Below are 14,449 nucleotides of genomic sequence, written 5' to 3' on the forward strand. Positions count from 1 at the left end.
ACAGTATATATATATATATATATATATTTTTTTTTTTTTATCAAACAGTTTATTAAACTTTTTGCCTAAAACAAAATCAATGTTTTGTATCATAATTGATACATCAGGCTTTTATGGCTCATATAGTATGATATAGGAGAATATGGAAGGAAGAACGTAAAAAGCATGTGGCCAAAAAGTATACAAAAGTATACTTTTTAACATTATAACAGACTAAAATGAAATGCATATAAATATCAGTTGTCACTCTGTATCTCCCAATAATGTGTCTTGGTAAGATAGCATTTAAATGTTTAGTTTTATGATCAAAGCTCCGTAGCTTTAAACTTATAATGCAATGCAATACAATGATGATTGAGAGATGACTAAATAAACATTCCTCAAAAGCCTGATTGTATCATATTTGATACTGACATTTTAACATGATTTTTCTAAAAACTGATGTATGGATAATCAAGCAAACCTACTCCAGTCCAGTTAAGTTATTCTTGTATTTACTTTAATCAAATCAGTCAAGATTTCACAACAGATAGACATATGGACATTTTACAATAAATCTAAAAGGTCTTTAACTTGCTCAAAAAGTATTAACTATCAATCAGACAACAGAAGGCATGTTTTAGATTGTGTATAGCAGTTTTCTTTGATCATTCAAAGGCCTTAGAGATCTGCGTATCAAATATGAGTAGTTGTTGTAGAGTTAGAAGTTGGTTGATTCTTATATGTGTGTGTTGTGTGTTGTCAGAGTCCAGGTGTGTGCTGTTACCTGTAGTGCTGCGTCTGCTGCACACACACCTGCAGGAGCAGAAGGAGCTGGTGCTATGTGCCAATATCCTCACCAGCATGCTGACGCTCAACACTCCAGCCATGGTCAGTCTTACACCAAAACTCTGCTGCTAGAGTCATTTTCCTACGGTTTACTCCATTCTCTGCATCATTCATTTGTTCTATTTATTGCTTAGCTTGTTGCTCTTGTCCTTTTTCTTTTTTTTTTTTTCGATTAGAATTGCTGGTGAGATTTGGTATGCATTTTAGTTGCTGATTTTGTGAATAAAAATGTAAAATTATATTTAATGTGTTTGATTAAGGGCTTATTAATTTATCTAAAAATTATAATTAATTATCTAAAAATAAGTTCTCATTTCATTGTGGCATGTATGTACATTTTCGCAATAAGGGCATTTGCAAGTAATATATTATTGTAAATAAATAATATATATTATATAAATATTTTTTTCCTCATTAAAATGGCTGGTGAGATGTGGTACATATTTTACTTGCTGATTTTATATATAAAAAAATTTAATTACATTTAATATGTTAATCATGTAACCAAATAAGTAAAACAAACTTCCTGACCTGTATGTAAATTTAGCAAATACGGAATTTGGTGCATTGAAATATTTTTAACCTGAAAGTGATGTTTATTGAATATTTTCTCCTTTACCACAGTAATATAATGGGGCTTTTCTTAGGAAGTATTTATATATGTGATTAATTGTCATTTAATTTGATCAACACATATTTATAATATATGACATTTTTAAAATAGATGCTAAAAAGATGTATTAATCCATTATAATAAAATAAAGTCTGTTTATGCCTCTGTAGGAGTGTGGTGTTTCTGAGGAGGTGAATCTGGTCATGGAGGGTCTGTCTGGAGTGCTACTCAGAACTATACTGGAAGTGACCAACCGGCCTCAGCCTGCCGCCACCTCACTGCGCCTGCAGTACCAGGATGTTACTGTGCGTGTGTTACCTTTGATTTTTACTTCAGGGACAGTATTTCAGTAAAGTGAATAACAAATCAGATGTGTGTGTGTTTCAGGGTGAATTTGTTGCCTGTTTGCTCACATTGCTGCGGCAGTTGAAAGATAAAGAATACCAGCAGCTTCTCAGCAGATTTCCCACTAAAGATGAACTAACGGTAAAATCATTTGATAAATATTAGCAGAGTGCATTGCAGCTGTTTAACTAGCTTATTCTGCTTGGATAATAGTGATTGCTGAACTGTACAATCTATTACAGAGTTTCCTCCTGCAGTTATTCACTGTCTTCAGAATACTTATCCGACCCGATATGTTTCCAAAAGACTGGACTGTCATGAGACTGGTCGCTAATAAGTAAGTGTGGAAAACAATACCAGAAATAGATTGTATATAATCTCATTTTATTGCTTGATGTTTCTGCTTGTTTGTGTTTAGCGTCATCATAACCACCATCTTGTATCTCTCTGATACCCTGCGCAACAATTTCCTTAATGAGAAATTTGACTTCAAGGTAAGATTTTACATTTACATTCAAACAGATAAAAAGTGAAATGTTCTGAAAGATTTCTATTTCAAATGAATGCTGTCCTTCTATTCATCAAATATTCCTGAGAAAAGTCATAAAAATTAAGCAGCACAACTGTTTTCAACATTGATTATAAGAAATGTCTTGAGCAGCAAATCATCAACAGAATTTCACTTTTTTACCATTTTTATTATATTTTTGATCAAATAAATGCAGCCCTGGCTTCTTTCAAAAACATTCCTGAATCGAACCCATGACCTGGCTGTTGCTAACATCAAAAGTTCACAAATTTAATTTGATTACAGTAAATATAATGAAGTATGTGAAACATCTGCACATAATCTTATTTTTCAATGTTTATATAAATAAATAAAATAATTACATTTATTTTCTGCTCTCTAATGTATTAAAATACCCGTCACTTTTACTATTTCATTAAATATGCTAATATATTCCGATGTCTTTAGTACACTGAGTATGTGTGAATGCAGAAAATCTAAGAGCCATGAACTCAAATCTAAACTATAAAAATGTTTGATCAAGTAACCTGTAAATAATATAAAATATTTATAATGTAATATAATATAATATAATTATGGTTATTTAATATTGTAGAATCAACTTGGAATACAGTTGGTCACACGAAGGGGAAAGAATATGGGTCAGATGAAGTAGAAATATTTCCTTAGGCTAACAACTGCACATTGATATTCTTTACAGTGTCCCGTATGAAGAAAAAAAAAAGACTGCATAGGAGAAATGTCTTTTCTTCTGTGTCTCCTAGAGCATCCTGGGAACATGTGAAACGTGTGGCTGCAATGCAGATAATCGTCGTCAGCATCTTAATTAGCTCTCTTTTTATCTGTAGGTATGGGAGTCCTATTTTTATCTCTGTATAATATTCATCAACCAGCCCTGCCTACAACTGGAAATGTTCCCGCCCTCCAAGAGGAAAAAAGTCCTGGAGAAGTGAGAGCCCTTCCTGTTCTTTTCCTTTATATGATCAGAATCCTACCAGGAATGAGATTTCACAATGTAAAATAACACATTCTGCGTAATGAGACACTGTTAGTAGCAGCAGGTTTAGCGATTTATTGTATATTGGATAATTTGTAGTTTTACACTGTGATCATTTTGCAAGTTGCACCATGGGAAAACCATTGCAATATTACCACAATATTTGACATTATAATTTGTTTGTGTTTTTAAAGGTACGGTGACATGAGAGTGATGATTGGCTGTGAGATTTTCAGCATGTGGCAGCATTTGGGTGCGTCCACTTTTACAAACCTGCATTGAGCACTTATAGAGTCACATGACCGGTGCATATAAAAGCAATGTATGGTGTTGTCTCCCAGGTGACTATAAGTTAAGTCTCATTCCTACCCTGATTGGTCCGTTCATGGAGGTGACTCTGGTACCACAGATGGACCTGCGGAACGTCCTCATCCCCATTTTCCACGATATGATGGACTGCGAACAGCAACGCAGCGGCAACTTCAAACAGGTGCTGAAATCACAGTCGCATAAACATGTTTCAACCTGCGAGAGATATTGTCATAGTAAATTATGTGCGGGCGTCAGAGTAAAACGATGTGGATGAGAGGAAATCGAGCTTGTTTACTAAGATCATGTCGCTTTGGAATGGAATCATAATTTGAAAAGGATTAGGAGCTACTCGTGCAAATTTAAAGTTGAACTAAAATGGATATATAATTTATTTTCTAAATGCAAGTCTGGGTTTTTCAGTTGTCTTGCAGAAAGCCATTAAAAATAATGATAAAAAAAATTCAAATATTGCCTGGAATAGTCATGCATGCATACCTTGACCAACATCATAAGAGGATTTAAAAACATGCTGTACGAATAAAAAAATACTTTTTTTTTTGTTGACATTTTCTTTTAAAGGTGGAGGCCAAACTAATAGACAAACTGGATGGCCTGATGTCAGAGGGAAAAGGAGATGAGACATACAGAGAGCTCTTTAACAACATGTGAGTCCTAATTCTTTCCTACTGTAAATCATCATTTTTTGTAGCTGCAATGAGAAATGTGTGCTTTAAACTGTATGTACTATAAATGAAATATTAATATAAAATAGTCTATGCTATTGTTCAAAAGTTTGAGGTCAGTATTTTTTATGAAAGAAATTAATACTTGAAGTCAGCAAGGGCTCAATTGATAAAAAGTGACAGTAAAGATATATAATGTTACAAAAGATTTCTGTTTCAAATAAATGTTTTTTTATTTTTATTTTTTTTACTTTCTCTAAATCAATGAATCCTGAAGAAATGTATCCTGGTTTCCACAAAAATATTAAGCAGCTCAAATGTTTTAAACATTGATTATAATAAGAAATGTTTCTTAAGCAAATCAGCATATTAGAATGATTTTTGAAGGATCATGTGAGACTGAAACCTGAAAATACTGCTTCACGGGAATTAATTACATTTTTAAGTATATTAAAATAGAAAACGGTTATTTTAAGTTGGAATAATATTTCACAATATTTCTGTTTTTTACTATCATAAAATAAAGGCAGCCTTGATGTGAATGGCGATTTTTTTTTCAAAAACATTTAAAAAAAATCTCATGACCCCGAATTTTTTAGTGGTAGTGTATAAATACAAAATATGATATATTTTATATAAATATAACATTTTACAAACTATTAAATACTTCAAAATAAGTATTACGTTTTAAAAAAAATAATACAACTTTTTAAAATGTTTTTCTATTTTTCTGCATTAGAATTCCACTGTTTGGTCCATATCCGAGGTAAGACCCTCATTAAATACTATGTACTGTAAAGTTGGGTGTAACAAAATAAAAGATTTTATTGTTGTTTTAATTAGTTCTTATAATAATTCTGAATATGCCTGTGATTTAGTCTCCTGAAGAAGATTGAGAGAGAGACCTGGAGAGAAAGTGGCGTTTCCCACATCGCTACCGTCACACGGCTAATGGAAAGATTGCTAGATTACAGGTAACTCCGACACACTCACATCCATACACAGACCGCATACAGTATACAGAACAAACACGCTCATGTTCTTCACCATTTCGTCACAGGGACTGCATGAAGATCGGCGAGGTTGATGGGAAAACAATGGGATGTACAGTCAACCTTCTGGTTAGTTTTGGATATCACTGACATTGTTTAAAAGTGAATTGTGTCATTTATTTCATGTACTTAACCTGAGATCAGGGAACATATTTGAAAACCCTTTTATTGTTATTGTTATTTGTTTATTTTGTTTATTGAGGCAAACTACAAAAAAAAACATCTTCTGCTCACATTGTCCTGTCCTTTTCAGAACTTCTACAAAACTGAGTTGAATAAAGAAGAAATGTACATCCGTTATATTCACAAGCTCTATGAGCTGCACTTGAAGGCACAAAATTACACTGGTAATAATGCCTCAGCATATTTGTGTTGATCTGTATCGTTAATTTTGTACTGTAGCCTACCTCTGATCAAAATATGTGGCAAGTAATTTCTGCACCAATTACTTTTTTTGTATAATAAATAGATATATTTAAATAATATAAAATGTAATATATTTCAATTGTTTTTAATGTTCATTTTAATAATTATTTGTATATATTAATTTTTATAATTTATGATTTATAATTAATATTACTTTTAAATAATAGTATTTTGCAATAATAATAATACATATTTTAGAATTATATAAATTTTTTCTATTATAAATTATGATATTTTAATTACATTTGTTTATGATCTTTGTGACTGTGTTGCAGAGGCGTCCTACACCCTCCTGCTGTACGACGAGCTTTTGGAGTGGACCGAAAGGCCTCTCAGAGAGTTCCTCACGTACCCCATGCAGAGCGAATGGCAGAGGAAAGAATGCCTCCATCTCACCATCATTCACAATTTCGACAGAGGGAAAGTGAGTCCATCTCGCATTTTAGGATGCATTTTATCTCATTTTAAAAGCCAATCAGACCGACAGTGGCTGATTTCCAGCTATTGTGACCATCGGTGACACAATGTGAACACGGGACAACATAGGAGATGTTCTTTTCTTCCTACATACTGCCATCTTGTGGCTGAAACTTATTGCTGCAATTACTCAACCGTTTTGATTACAGAAGGGGTACTTCTATATAGTTAAAAATAGGCTTTTATAGGCTTGTATGAAATATTACTGTTATTTAAATCTTTAAAACTGAACTGTTCATTCTAGTGCTGGGAAAACTGCATCATACTGTGCCGAGAGCTGGCCAATCAGTACGAAGCGTTTTATGACTACAGGAACCTCAGCAAAATGAGGGTAAGTATTTCCTCTTTATGGACCATGCAGTATGTGGGTATGTATATATTTATTTTTATTTTTGGTATTAATTTATTAAATACATATATATATATATATATATATATATATATATATATATATATATCATTTAACGCGTTATAATTTTCAAAATAGTAATTAGAGTGTAGTTACATGCCGAGGTCTCTATACGTTACTGCTGCGTTACATTGCTGACAGAATGCAGTGTTTTATAAGATTTGCATGCTCATAAATCCTCTCATTATAACACACGAATTGTAGATGAATTGAGATGTCTTTTAGAGATTATAAATGCAGCGCTCTTCCAAACCATGCACGCAGCAGCCGCTTGCTTTAGTTAAAAATAACAGTGTTCTGTGAATGTTGATGCTTTAATAACAAATATTTATCGGGAGCGTGTATGCTGGGATTTTATAGAGAAAAAAGTAACATAACTAGTAATGTAACTAATTACTAATTACTTTTGAAATAAAGTAATCAGAACAGTCACGTGATTGATTTTAAAAGGAGTAATCAGTTATTTGATTACATTTTCAGAGTAACTTGCCCAACACTGTGTGTGTGTGTGTATATATATATATATATATATATATATATATATGATTAAATATATCTGTTTATTGAACAGCCTCTTTATATGACAAAATAATGAACCAGCAGCGGCTTGAGCCAGAGTTCTTCAGAGTCGGCTTCTACGGAAAGAAGTTCCCCTTCTTTTTAAGGGTACAATTCTTCAAGCATATTTGTATTATATTTATATATGTTTGTATACATATTATTTATTATCAAACATAATATAATCTAATAATATATTATAATATAATATAATAAAAGCTGATTACATGATGTAAATATTTTACAGATATCTCTGTTTTATTCATCCATTGTTTTTGTATTTAGAGTTTTCAAATTTGGGTGAACTATTGCTTACAACTTATTTATCCTGTAATTCGACATCTTGTCCTCTAGGGGTCACTTTCCCTCCAGATCTAACCGTAACCCATCTATAATTTGAAACATTTCTGCAACATTTCCTTTTTATTGAGCTATTCGCATTTTGTCCAGTTGCTATTCTTCATTTTCACACCACAGTGCAATGGATGGATGATTGTAATGGGAATGGAGGGGAAATGAGAATGAATTAGGAATTATGAAAGATTTACTCTATTCTCATTTAGTCCTTCAAATAGTCGATATTGTGTCCAGTGCCTTCCACTTTCCTCATTGCTTCTGTCTGTGTGTGTTGTCACCGGACAGAATAAAGAGTTTGTGTGTCGAGGGAACGATTACGAGCGTCTGGAGGCCTTTCAGCAGCGGATGCTCAGCGAGTTTCCTCACGCCATCGCAATGCAGCACGCCAACCTGCCCGACCAGACCATCCACCAAGCAGATGCGCAGTGTATCCTTAAACACATTTTTTGTTGATTTTATTTATTTATTTTTCATTTAAATTTTCATTTAAATTTTTTTTCTTTTGTTCATTATGAAAGTCACATAAAAACAGTCAAAATTGTTTTGAATAAATTGACAAATTTTTTCAAAACAAATTTGACAGTTTTAATGTGACTTTTATAAAAGAAAAAGAAGATGAAAAATGAAATGGAAATGAAGATGAAAATTAAATGGAAATGAGAAGTTCATCCTGTAATTGACTGGATTTGTTTATTCAGAACGGTACATTATAATTAGGGATGCACCGATACCACTTTTTCCAGTACTCGCCCGATACCGACACTTTTATTTTTGGTACTTGCCGATACTGAGTACCGATACCGATATTTTTATTGCATTTGTAAATTTTTTAAATATTGGGTACAGAAACCAAAAGAGTATGTATAATGTTAGTTGGTTAACTTCATTTATCAAATGGATACAGTCAAACCAAAATTTATTCAGACACCTTCAACATTTCTCACATTATCACAGTTTATTCGCTATTGTTTAGAAAATGGTAATAAAATATGATAAGAACTCCGAGTTAAACTGTGTCAGAACAAATTCATCTTGATAATGTTAGATCATTTTGATAGAAAGGTATGTAATAGATTACAATCAACCAAAAATAACTCAGACTGTATTTACACAACTATCAATACTTAGTCGGCCAACCCTTAGCCTTAATGACAGCATATAGTCTCCTGGGCATGCTGTCACCCAGCTTAATGCAAACCTGAACTTCAGTTTTCCCAGACTCGGTCTGAATAATTTTTGGTCCCAAGTTTGTATCAGTTTTACTGGTAGTCCACTGTATGAAGAAATTTTGGGTATAATTTGTCACAGTTTACTTTATTTTGCTGTCCTCACTTACATAAAAACTATAGAGTCCTGCACCCACTTGTAAAAAAATATAAAAAATGATATCTGGTCTAATAATAATTTTATTATTATTTATTTTAATAATTTTTGGTTTGACTGTATATCCTTTGGTTATTTTCACACTTAATTATGCCCATTAAAATGTATTTTACAAGTTTTTGTTACTTTCACTGTTAATTTTTTTTGCTCTATGGTACATCATCTTTCATTTATTAGCATTAGAGCTGCCCATTGCAGCGGTTTGTACTGTAATAACGCGCTTTGCTGTAATAATGCAGGGAACCACTCGCTATAAATCTCCTATCTGTGATATATTCAGAAATAGAAGTCGCGTTTTTTCATCTCTCGCTCTCTCTCTCTCCCTACCGTTAAGTAACTTGTGCATTGTTTTACTTATACTTGTTTTTGACATAGCCGACCGAACTACAAACTTTCCAGTGATGTTTGTGAGAAAGATATATTCACTCGTCAAGTTCGCGCATCTGCGCCGCCGCACGCTCAATCCACTCAGCATGCTTTGTTTATCAGCTCGCGCACATCAGCTATACAGGCGTTAATACTGAATGTTTAACATTATATTCATTGCATACATATACTTCATAGTAGACATCCTTAACTCCTTTCTGCTGTCTGTTGTTCTGTTGTTGGTGTTTCTTTGTTTGAATATGGCACTTATCACATGCTGTGTGGTATCGGCGGTTGGTATCGGGGCATTTTAACAAGTACGAGTACGAGTACAGGAGACCAGTATTGGGCCCGATACCAGTATCGGTATCGGTGCATCCCTAATTACAAGTTCACATTTAATTTCTTGAGACTGTCAAATTGCTCCTCAAGGGTTCGTAGATGATGGCTGGTGTGTGGATAAGGGCAATTAAAGAATGGAGAAGTGCTAATAGGGCAGCTGTTAGATGTGTAAACTGCTGGTCGGCAGCCAGCAGCACGGTTTCTAATCAGATGAGTATCTGCTCTGTGACCTCTTCTCTTCAACCAGATGCTAATGGTCTGGGCCTGTATTTATCAAGCCCCTGAGAATTACTCTCAAGTACGCTGCTAAGAATTGACTTAAGTGTATAAAACTTCTTGGCTCAAAGCTGCGCTTAAAAGTTAGTTATCAAGCATCTCAGTCGTAATTTAAGCGAAGTGTAGGACTAAATCTTAAGTGTCTTAGAGTTGATTCACAACACTTTGCTGTGCCACAAACGGGATTTTGGATGACGAAATATGCATGGACCAATCACCGAATAGATTTCCTTATTTAAGAATATACTCAGATAAATTCACATTGAATGGTTAAATTCCTAATAAGAGTGTACATTCAACACACATTTGACAAAGAATTTTCAAGAGAATACATTATGGTAAGGAAACGAATCGTCATCACAACCTTCAATTTAGGGTTGTGCCGGTAGACGATAGTATCATGTATCGACGATAGTCAGAGATATCGCCTGTTGCTAATTTCTTTGACAACAGCAAGGCAATTATTATTATTATCCGTCAAAAATATAGGTGCCTATCTTTAGTGATGCAGCGTGGAGAGCTGCTTCAGAAACTTGTCGCGGTGTGGCTGGTGAGTAGCCGAGATCAGCTGTGTCGGAGCCGTAACGCGCCGCAGATGTGTGCAGTGTAAATAAGGGGTAAGAGATTTATTCATGATACAGTGTAGGTAGCTTCACTGATTATAACGGGAGTGTTTTTAAAGACCATATAATACTCGCACTAGACTGAAGTCTGTTATGATGTTCTATGGTAATGTAAATATTATTTGCTTGTTTCTGTTTGAATAACTGAGGAAATGTAACTGTTTTATTAACTGCTCGTCGTCAAACATTTCAAGAACATTCTTCCACTCCTGAAAGATTCGCGCACGTTTCTGTCTCCTCAGCGCCATCACAAACCCCTACTGGCAACTCCTAACCATTTGAGAGACCTCTCGAGCTGTCTTAAATAACTGGGAGAGTAAGAGTGATTCTTAGCTTTAAGAAATTTGATAACTTGCTTTTATACTTAAGTTTGAAAGTAGGAGTAAATTTAATGAATTCTCAGCACTTAAGACTAAAATGGCACTTTGAGAAGCTTGATGAATACGGGCCCTGATAGTTGAGTGTATCTGTGGCATAAATTCATGAGTAGCTTGAACTTCTCTCAGACGAAGGTTTTATTGCTCTATTACAGTTAGGAGTGTCAGTTATGCTTTATTTATAAGTATCACCTTTGTCTCAGATGTTTCTCCTGAATCCCATAAACAAAGAGCAACAAATGAGATACCTTTTAGATTTATTTGAATCAAATGAGAGTGTCTGAGATTATTAATAATGAGATTTTCATTATTAATGAGATTATCTGCGTGTGTTTATTTGTGTGAACTGACTGAATGCGCTTTGCACGTCCCTTAACTGTTCACGATTCAGATCTGCAGATCTATCCCGTTAGTCCTGTCCCTGAAAACCAGGACGTCCTGCAGAGAGACGGAGTGCCCAACAACATCAAGAGCTTCTACAAAGTCAACCATATTTGGAGGTTTCGCTATGACAGGCCTTTTCACAAGGGCACCAAAGACAAAGAGAATGAGTTTAAGGTGCTGTTGATCCATCCATCCATCCATCCCTAAGTCTCTTGCTCTCTCTGTGCGGGTCTTTTCATTCTCTGTTGCTAAAGTCTTGGGCACCAAGATGATGAAATGATTACATTTTTTATGTTCATTACAGTTTTGTGATGTTCATGTTGTTTGTGTTGTGTTGTAGAGCCTGTGGGTTGAGCGGACAACACTGGCCCTCGCTCAGAGTCTACCTGGCATCTCTAGCTGGTTTGAAGTTGAGAAAAGGGAACTGGTGAGTCATAGCATTAAAAAATCACTTTTTTTCTCATTTTGACAAGATAGATGTAGACTGCAGTCTTTCATAAATCATGAAAACTGCCTATCACGTACAAGATGAGGTTTTTCCAAGCACTTCACCACTGTCATGAATTTAAAGTAACTGCCCCCAAGTCTGCAATCCACCATAAACACAATCATATAAACATAAACCGAGACATCATAACCTTGGTGGGCTTTCAATACAGGTGGAGATGAGTCCCTTGGAGAACGCCAGCGAGGTGATTGAAAATAAGACGCTGCAGTTGAGGACGCTGATCGCCCAGTGCCAGATGAGGCAGATGCTGAACATCAACCCTCTCACCATGTGCCTGAACGGAGTCATCGATGCTGCTGTCAATGGAGGACTGGCAAGATACCAGGAGGTATGGGACTGGATGGAGAGCAGGGTCAATCTGCCTCTAGTAGATTTGAGGTGGACTTTGTGGTGCTTGTTATTTCACTGCCTTAAAACTTGGATCAAAAAGGTAGAGTACTGCAAAAAAGAATGGGGAAAATTGGAGTGGGAAAATGTGCAAAGCTGATAAAGACCTACAGCATTCACACTGACTCGAGGCTTGTATATGCAAGCTGTTTGTAGCTTCAACATACAGAAGTTCAACTACAGCAATGTTACTCTATAGTCGAAAACAAACTAGTGAACGATTAACTAAAGAATTATTTTATAACTATTGTAAGTATTATTTTGTAAAATTGTGTAATAGTGGAAAAAATATCACTAATGTAAAATATAGGGAATCTGATTTTTATTTCCACTAAAATAAGTCATTTTAATCAAAGTCAATATTTTAGGCAACTTGTTAGTTCAAGTTAGTAGCAATGAGAAAATAGCTTTTATGTTGACAAAATAAATATTGAAAAATTGAAATCTTTGAACTGTTGTGATCCAAATGCCTTGACTTTGTTGTTGTCTCATGATCTTGGTCTTGAGCTGCTAATAATTAGCGAAACTTAAGCTAATTAATTTTATTATTTGAGTTTATTTTATTGCATAGAGAGCAGTATTTATCTAATAATTTATAGTAGAAAAAACTGATGATCTACATATTATATTGTATTATTTAGTAAAATTATTATACAGTATTATGACTATAACTTATGTAAAATGTCGGGAATCTGTGTTTTTAAAAAAAAATTATAGTTAATATTTTAGGCGGCTGATTATTAAAATTAGTAGCGATGATGCTGTTATTTACTCCCCAATATTAATTGAATACAAATGCTAATTATTATTTTGTGTTCAATTATTATTACAGAAAACATACTATTACACAAAAGTTAAACATTTGAGAAAATTGTTTTTACATTGACATATCAATTTCAAATACATCCTCTGAGTTTTGATGTCATTTATTTAAAAAAAGAAAAAAAAACTATTTTATGAAATGAGGCAGTCAAAATATCCAATCTTATTCAAAAATGTTTTGACTCCATTGTTGTCTTATAGCCATGACAACATAAATTGTCTGTAAAGTGATTTAATGGTCTGAGCGCACTGACTCCAGTTTCAACTTCTTCCTTTTAGCAAGATGAAAGACCGGTTTCTAGCTGTTGTTTTCAGCGAAACCCTCAAAAGAGCATTCGGTAGATGTTCCTGATAACCCGCACCTGAACGCCGGCGCACTGAACGCTCTTTGTTTGCACGTGTCAATTTTTACGAATAGATAACGTGAAAAGGGACATAATTAATCTTGACAAACTATATATCATTCTAAAGGTCTAAGCCTCAAGCACCGAGGATAGATCACTGTTTTTCAATGGAAAGCTTATAGGAATGTATTTGTTAAATTTGTGTAAGCAGTACACATCAAAACATGCATAATAAAAACGCAGTACGTACCAGATTCATCGTAATAACGAGTCATAAACGCATCCACTGCTGTAAATTTCGGTTTAGTTAGAAAGGCAAGGGTCCACTGAACAACATCCCATAGAGCACGTTTAGTCCAACGAAACAATAACGTTGTAATATGGATGGTTATTCCTTTGTTTACATCTCAATTCTTCGGGGAGAGTTATTGGTAACACTTTAGAATAATGGTCCGTTGTTAACAAGTAACTATGCAGGAAGTAATAGGTAGTACTACATTAACACTTCACTTAATACTATTAACTAATAGAGAAGCAAGATTAACTAAGCAGTAAGTAATAGCAAATTTAGGACAAAGGTAGTTCCTTATTAGATATTTGATAATTATTAAATAAAAATATCCTCATTGAGAACTACTTGTGAACTATGACCAGTTAATAAAGAATAACCAATTAATTACTGATCACAACAGTAACATCTTAAAAGTGAACAATTGGGTTCTTTGTGGAAACTAATTTATGAATTTGATATCCCCCAAATAAGTCGGCTACATTTGAAAATTGTGACTACTACTATTACCAAAGGATGGATGTTCAAACTTAAACACAGAATAATAATAAAAATGAAAATTCACTTAAAAATGTTAATAATTAAGAAGTGATGCTGGCAAGCTCATGATTAAATTAGTTCACAATTATGATCTCTGCTTCGTGTCAGTTCAGTATCAATGTATCCCACTCCAAAAGACCTACTGGTAAAATATCACTTGTGCTTCACACAAATGTATGACTGTACAGTATGTCAGATATAAAATATGTTAAATAACTTATT

General features: G+C 34.0%; 1 protein-coding gene across 1 annotated transcript in view; it reads left to right on the plus strand.

Annotated features, from left to right (window-relative positions):
- The window catches only part of LOC107575921 (dedicator of cytokinesis protein 4-like), a 79,554-nt gene that overhangs the window by 57,452 nt on the left and 7,653 nt on the right, over positions 1–14,449 (plus strand). The window contains 21 exon segments of the mRNA XM_016262234.1: positions 746–870; positions 1,612–1,746; positions 1,829–1,927; positions 2,029–2,123; positions 2,205–2,280; positions 3,164–3,264; positions 3,507–3,565; positions 3,654–3,802; positions 4,204–4,289; positions 5,047–5,073; positions 5,186–5,281; positions 5,368–5,428; positions 5,613–5,706; positions 6,061–6,209; positions 6,507–6,593; positions 6,750–6,759; positions 7,243–7,337; positions 7,872–8,013; positions 11,345–11,511; positions 11,678–11,764; positions 11,997–12,320. Of these exon segments, the coding sequence (XP_016117720.1) occupies positions 746–870; positions 1,612–1,746; positions 1,829–1,927; positions 2,029–2,123; positions 2,205–2,280; positions 3,164–3,264; positions 3,507–3,565; positions 3,654–3,802; positions 4,204–4,289; positions 5,047–5,073; positions 5,186–5,281; positions 5,368–5,428; positions 5,613–5,706; positions 6,061–6,209; positions 6,507–6,593; positions 6,750–6,759; positions 7,243–7,337; positions 7,872–8,013; positions 11,345–11,511; positions 11,678–11,764; positions 11,997–12,320 (2,264 nt within the window).

The sequence above is a fragment of the Sinocyclocheilus grahami genome, unplaced genomic scaffold (genome assembly GCF_001515645.1).
Source record: "Sinocyclocheilus grahami isolate Dianchi unplaced genomic scaffold, SAMN03320097.WGS_v1.1 scaffold31.1, whole genome shotgun sequence".
Taxonomy (NCBI): domain Eukaryota; kingdom Metazoa; phylum Chordata; class Actinopteri; order Cypriniformes; family Cyprinidae; genus Sinocyclocheilus; species Sinocyclocheilus grahami.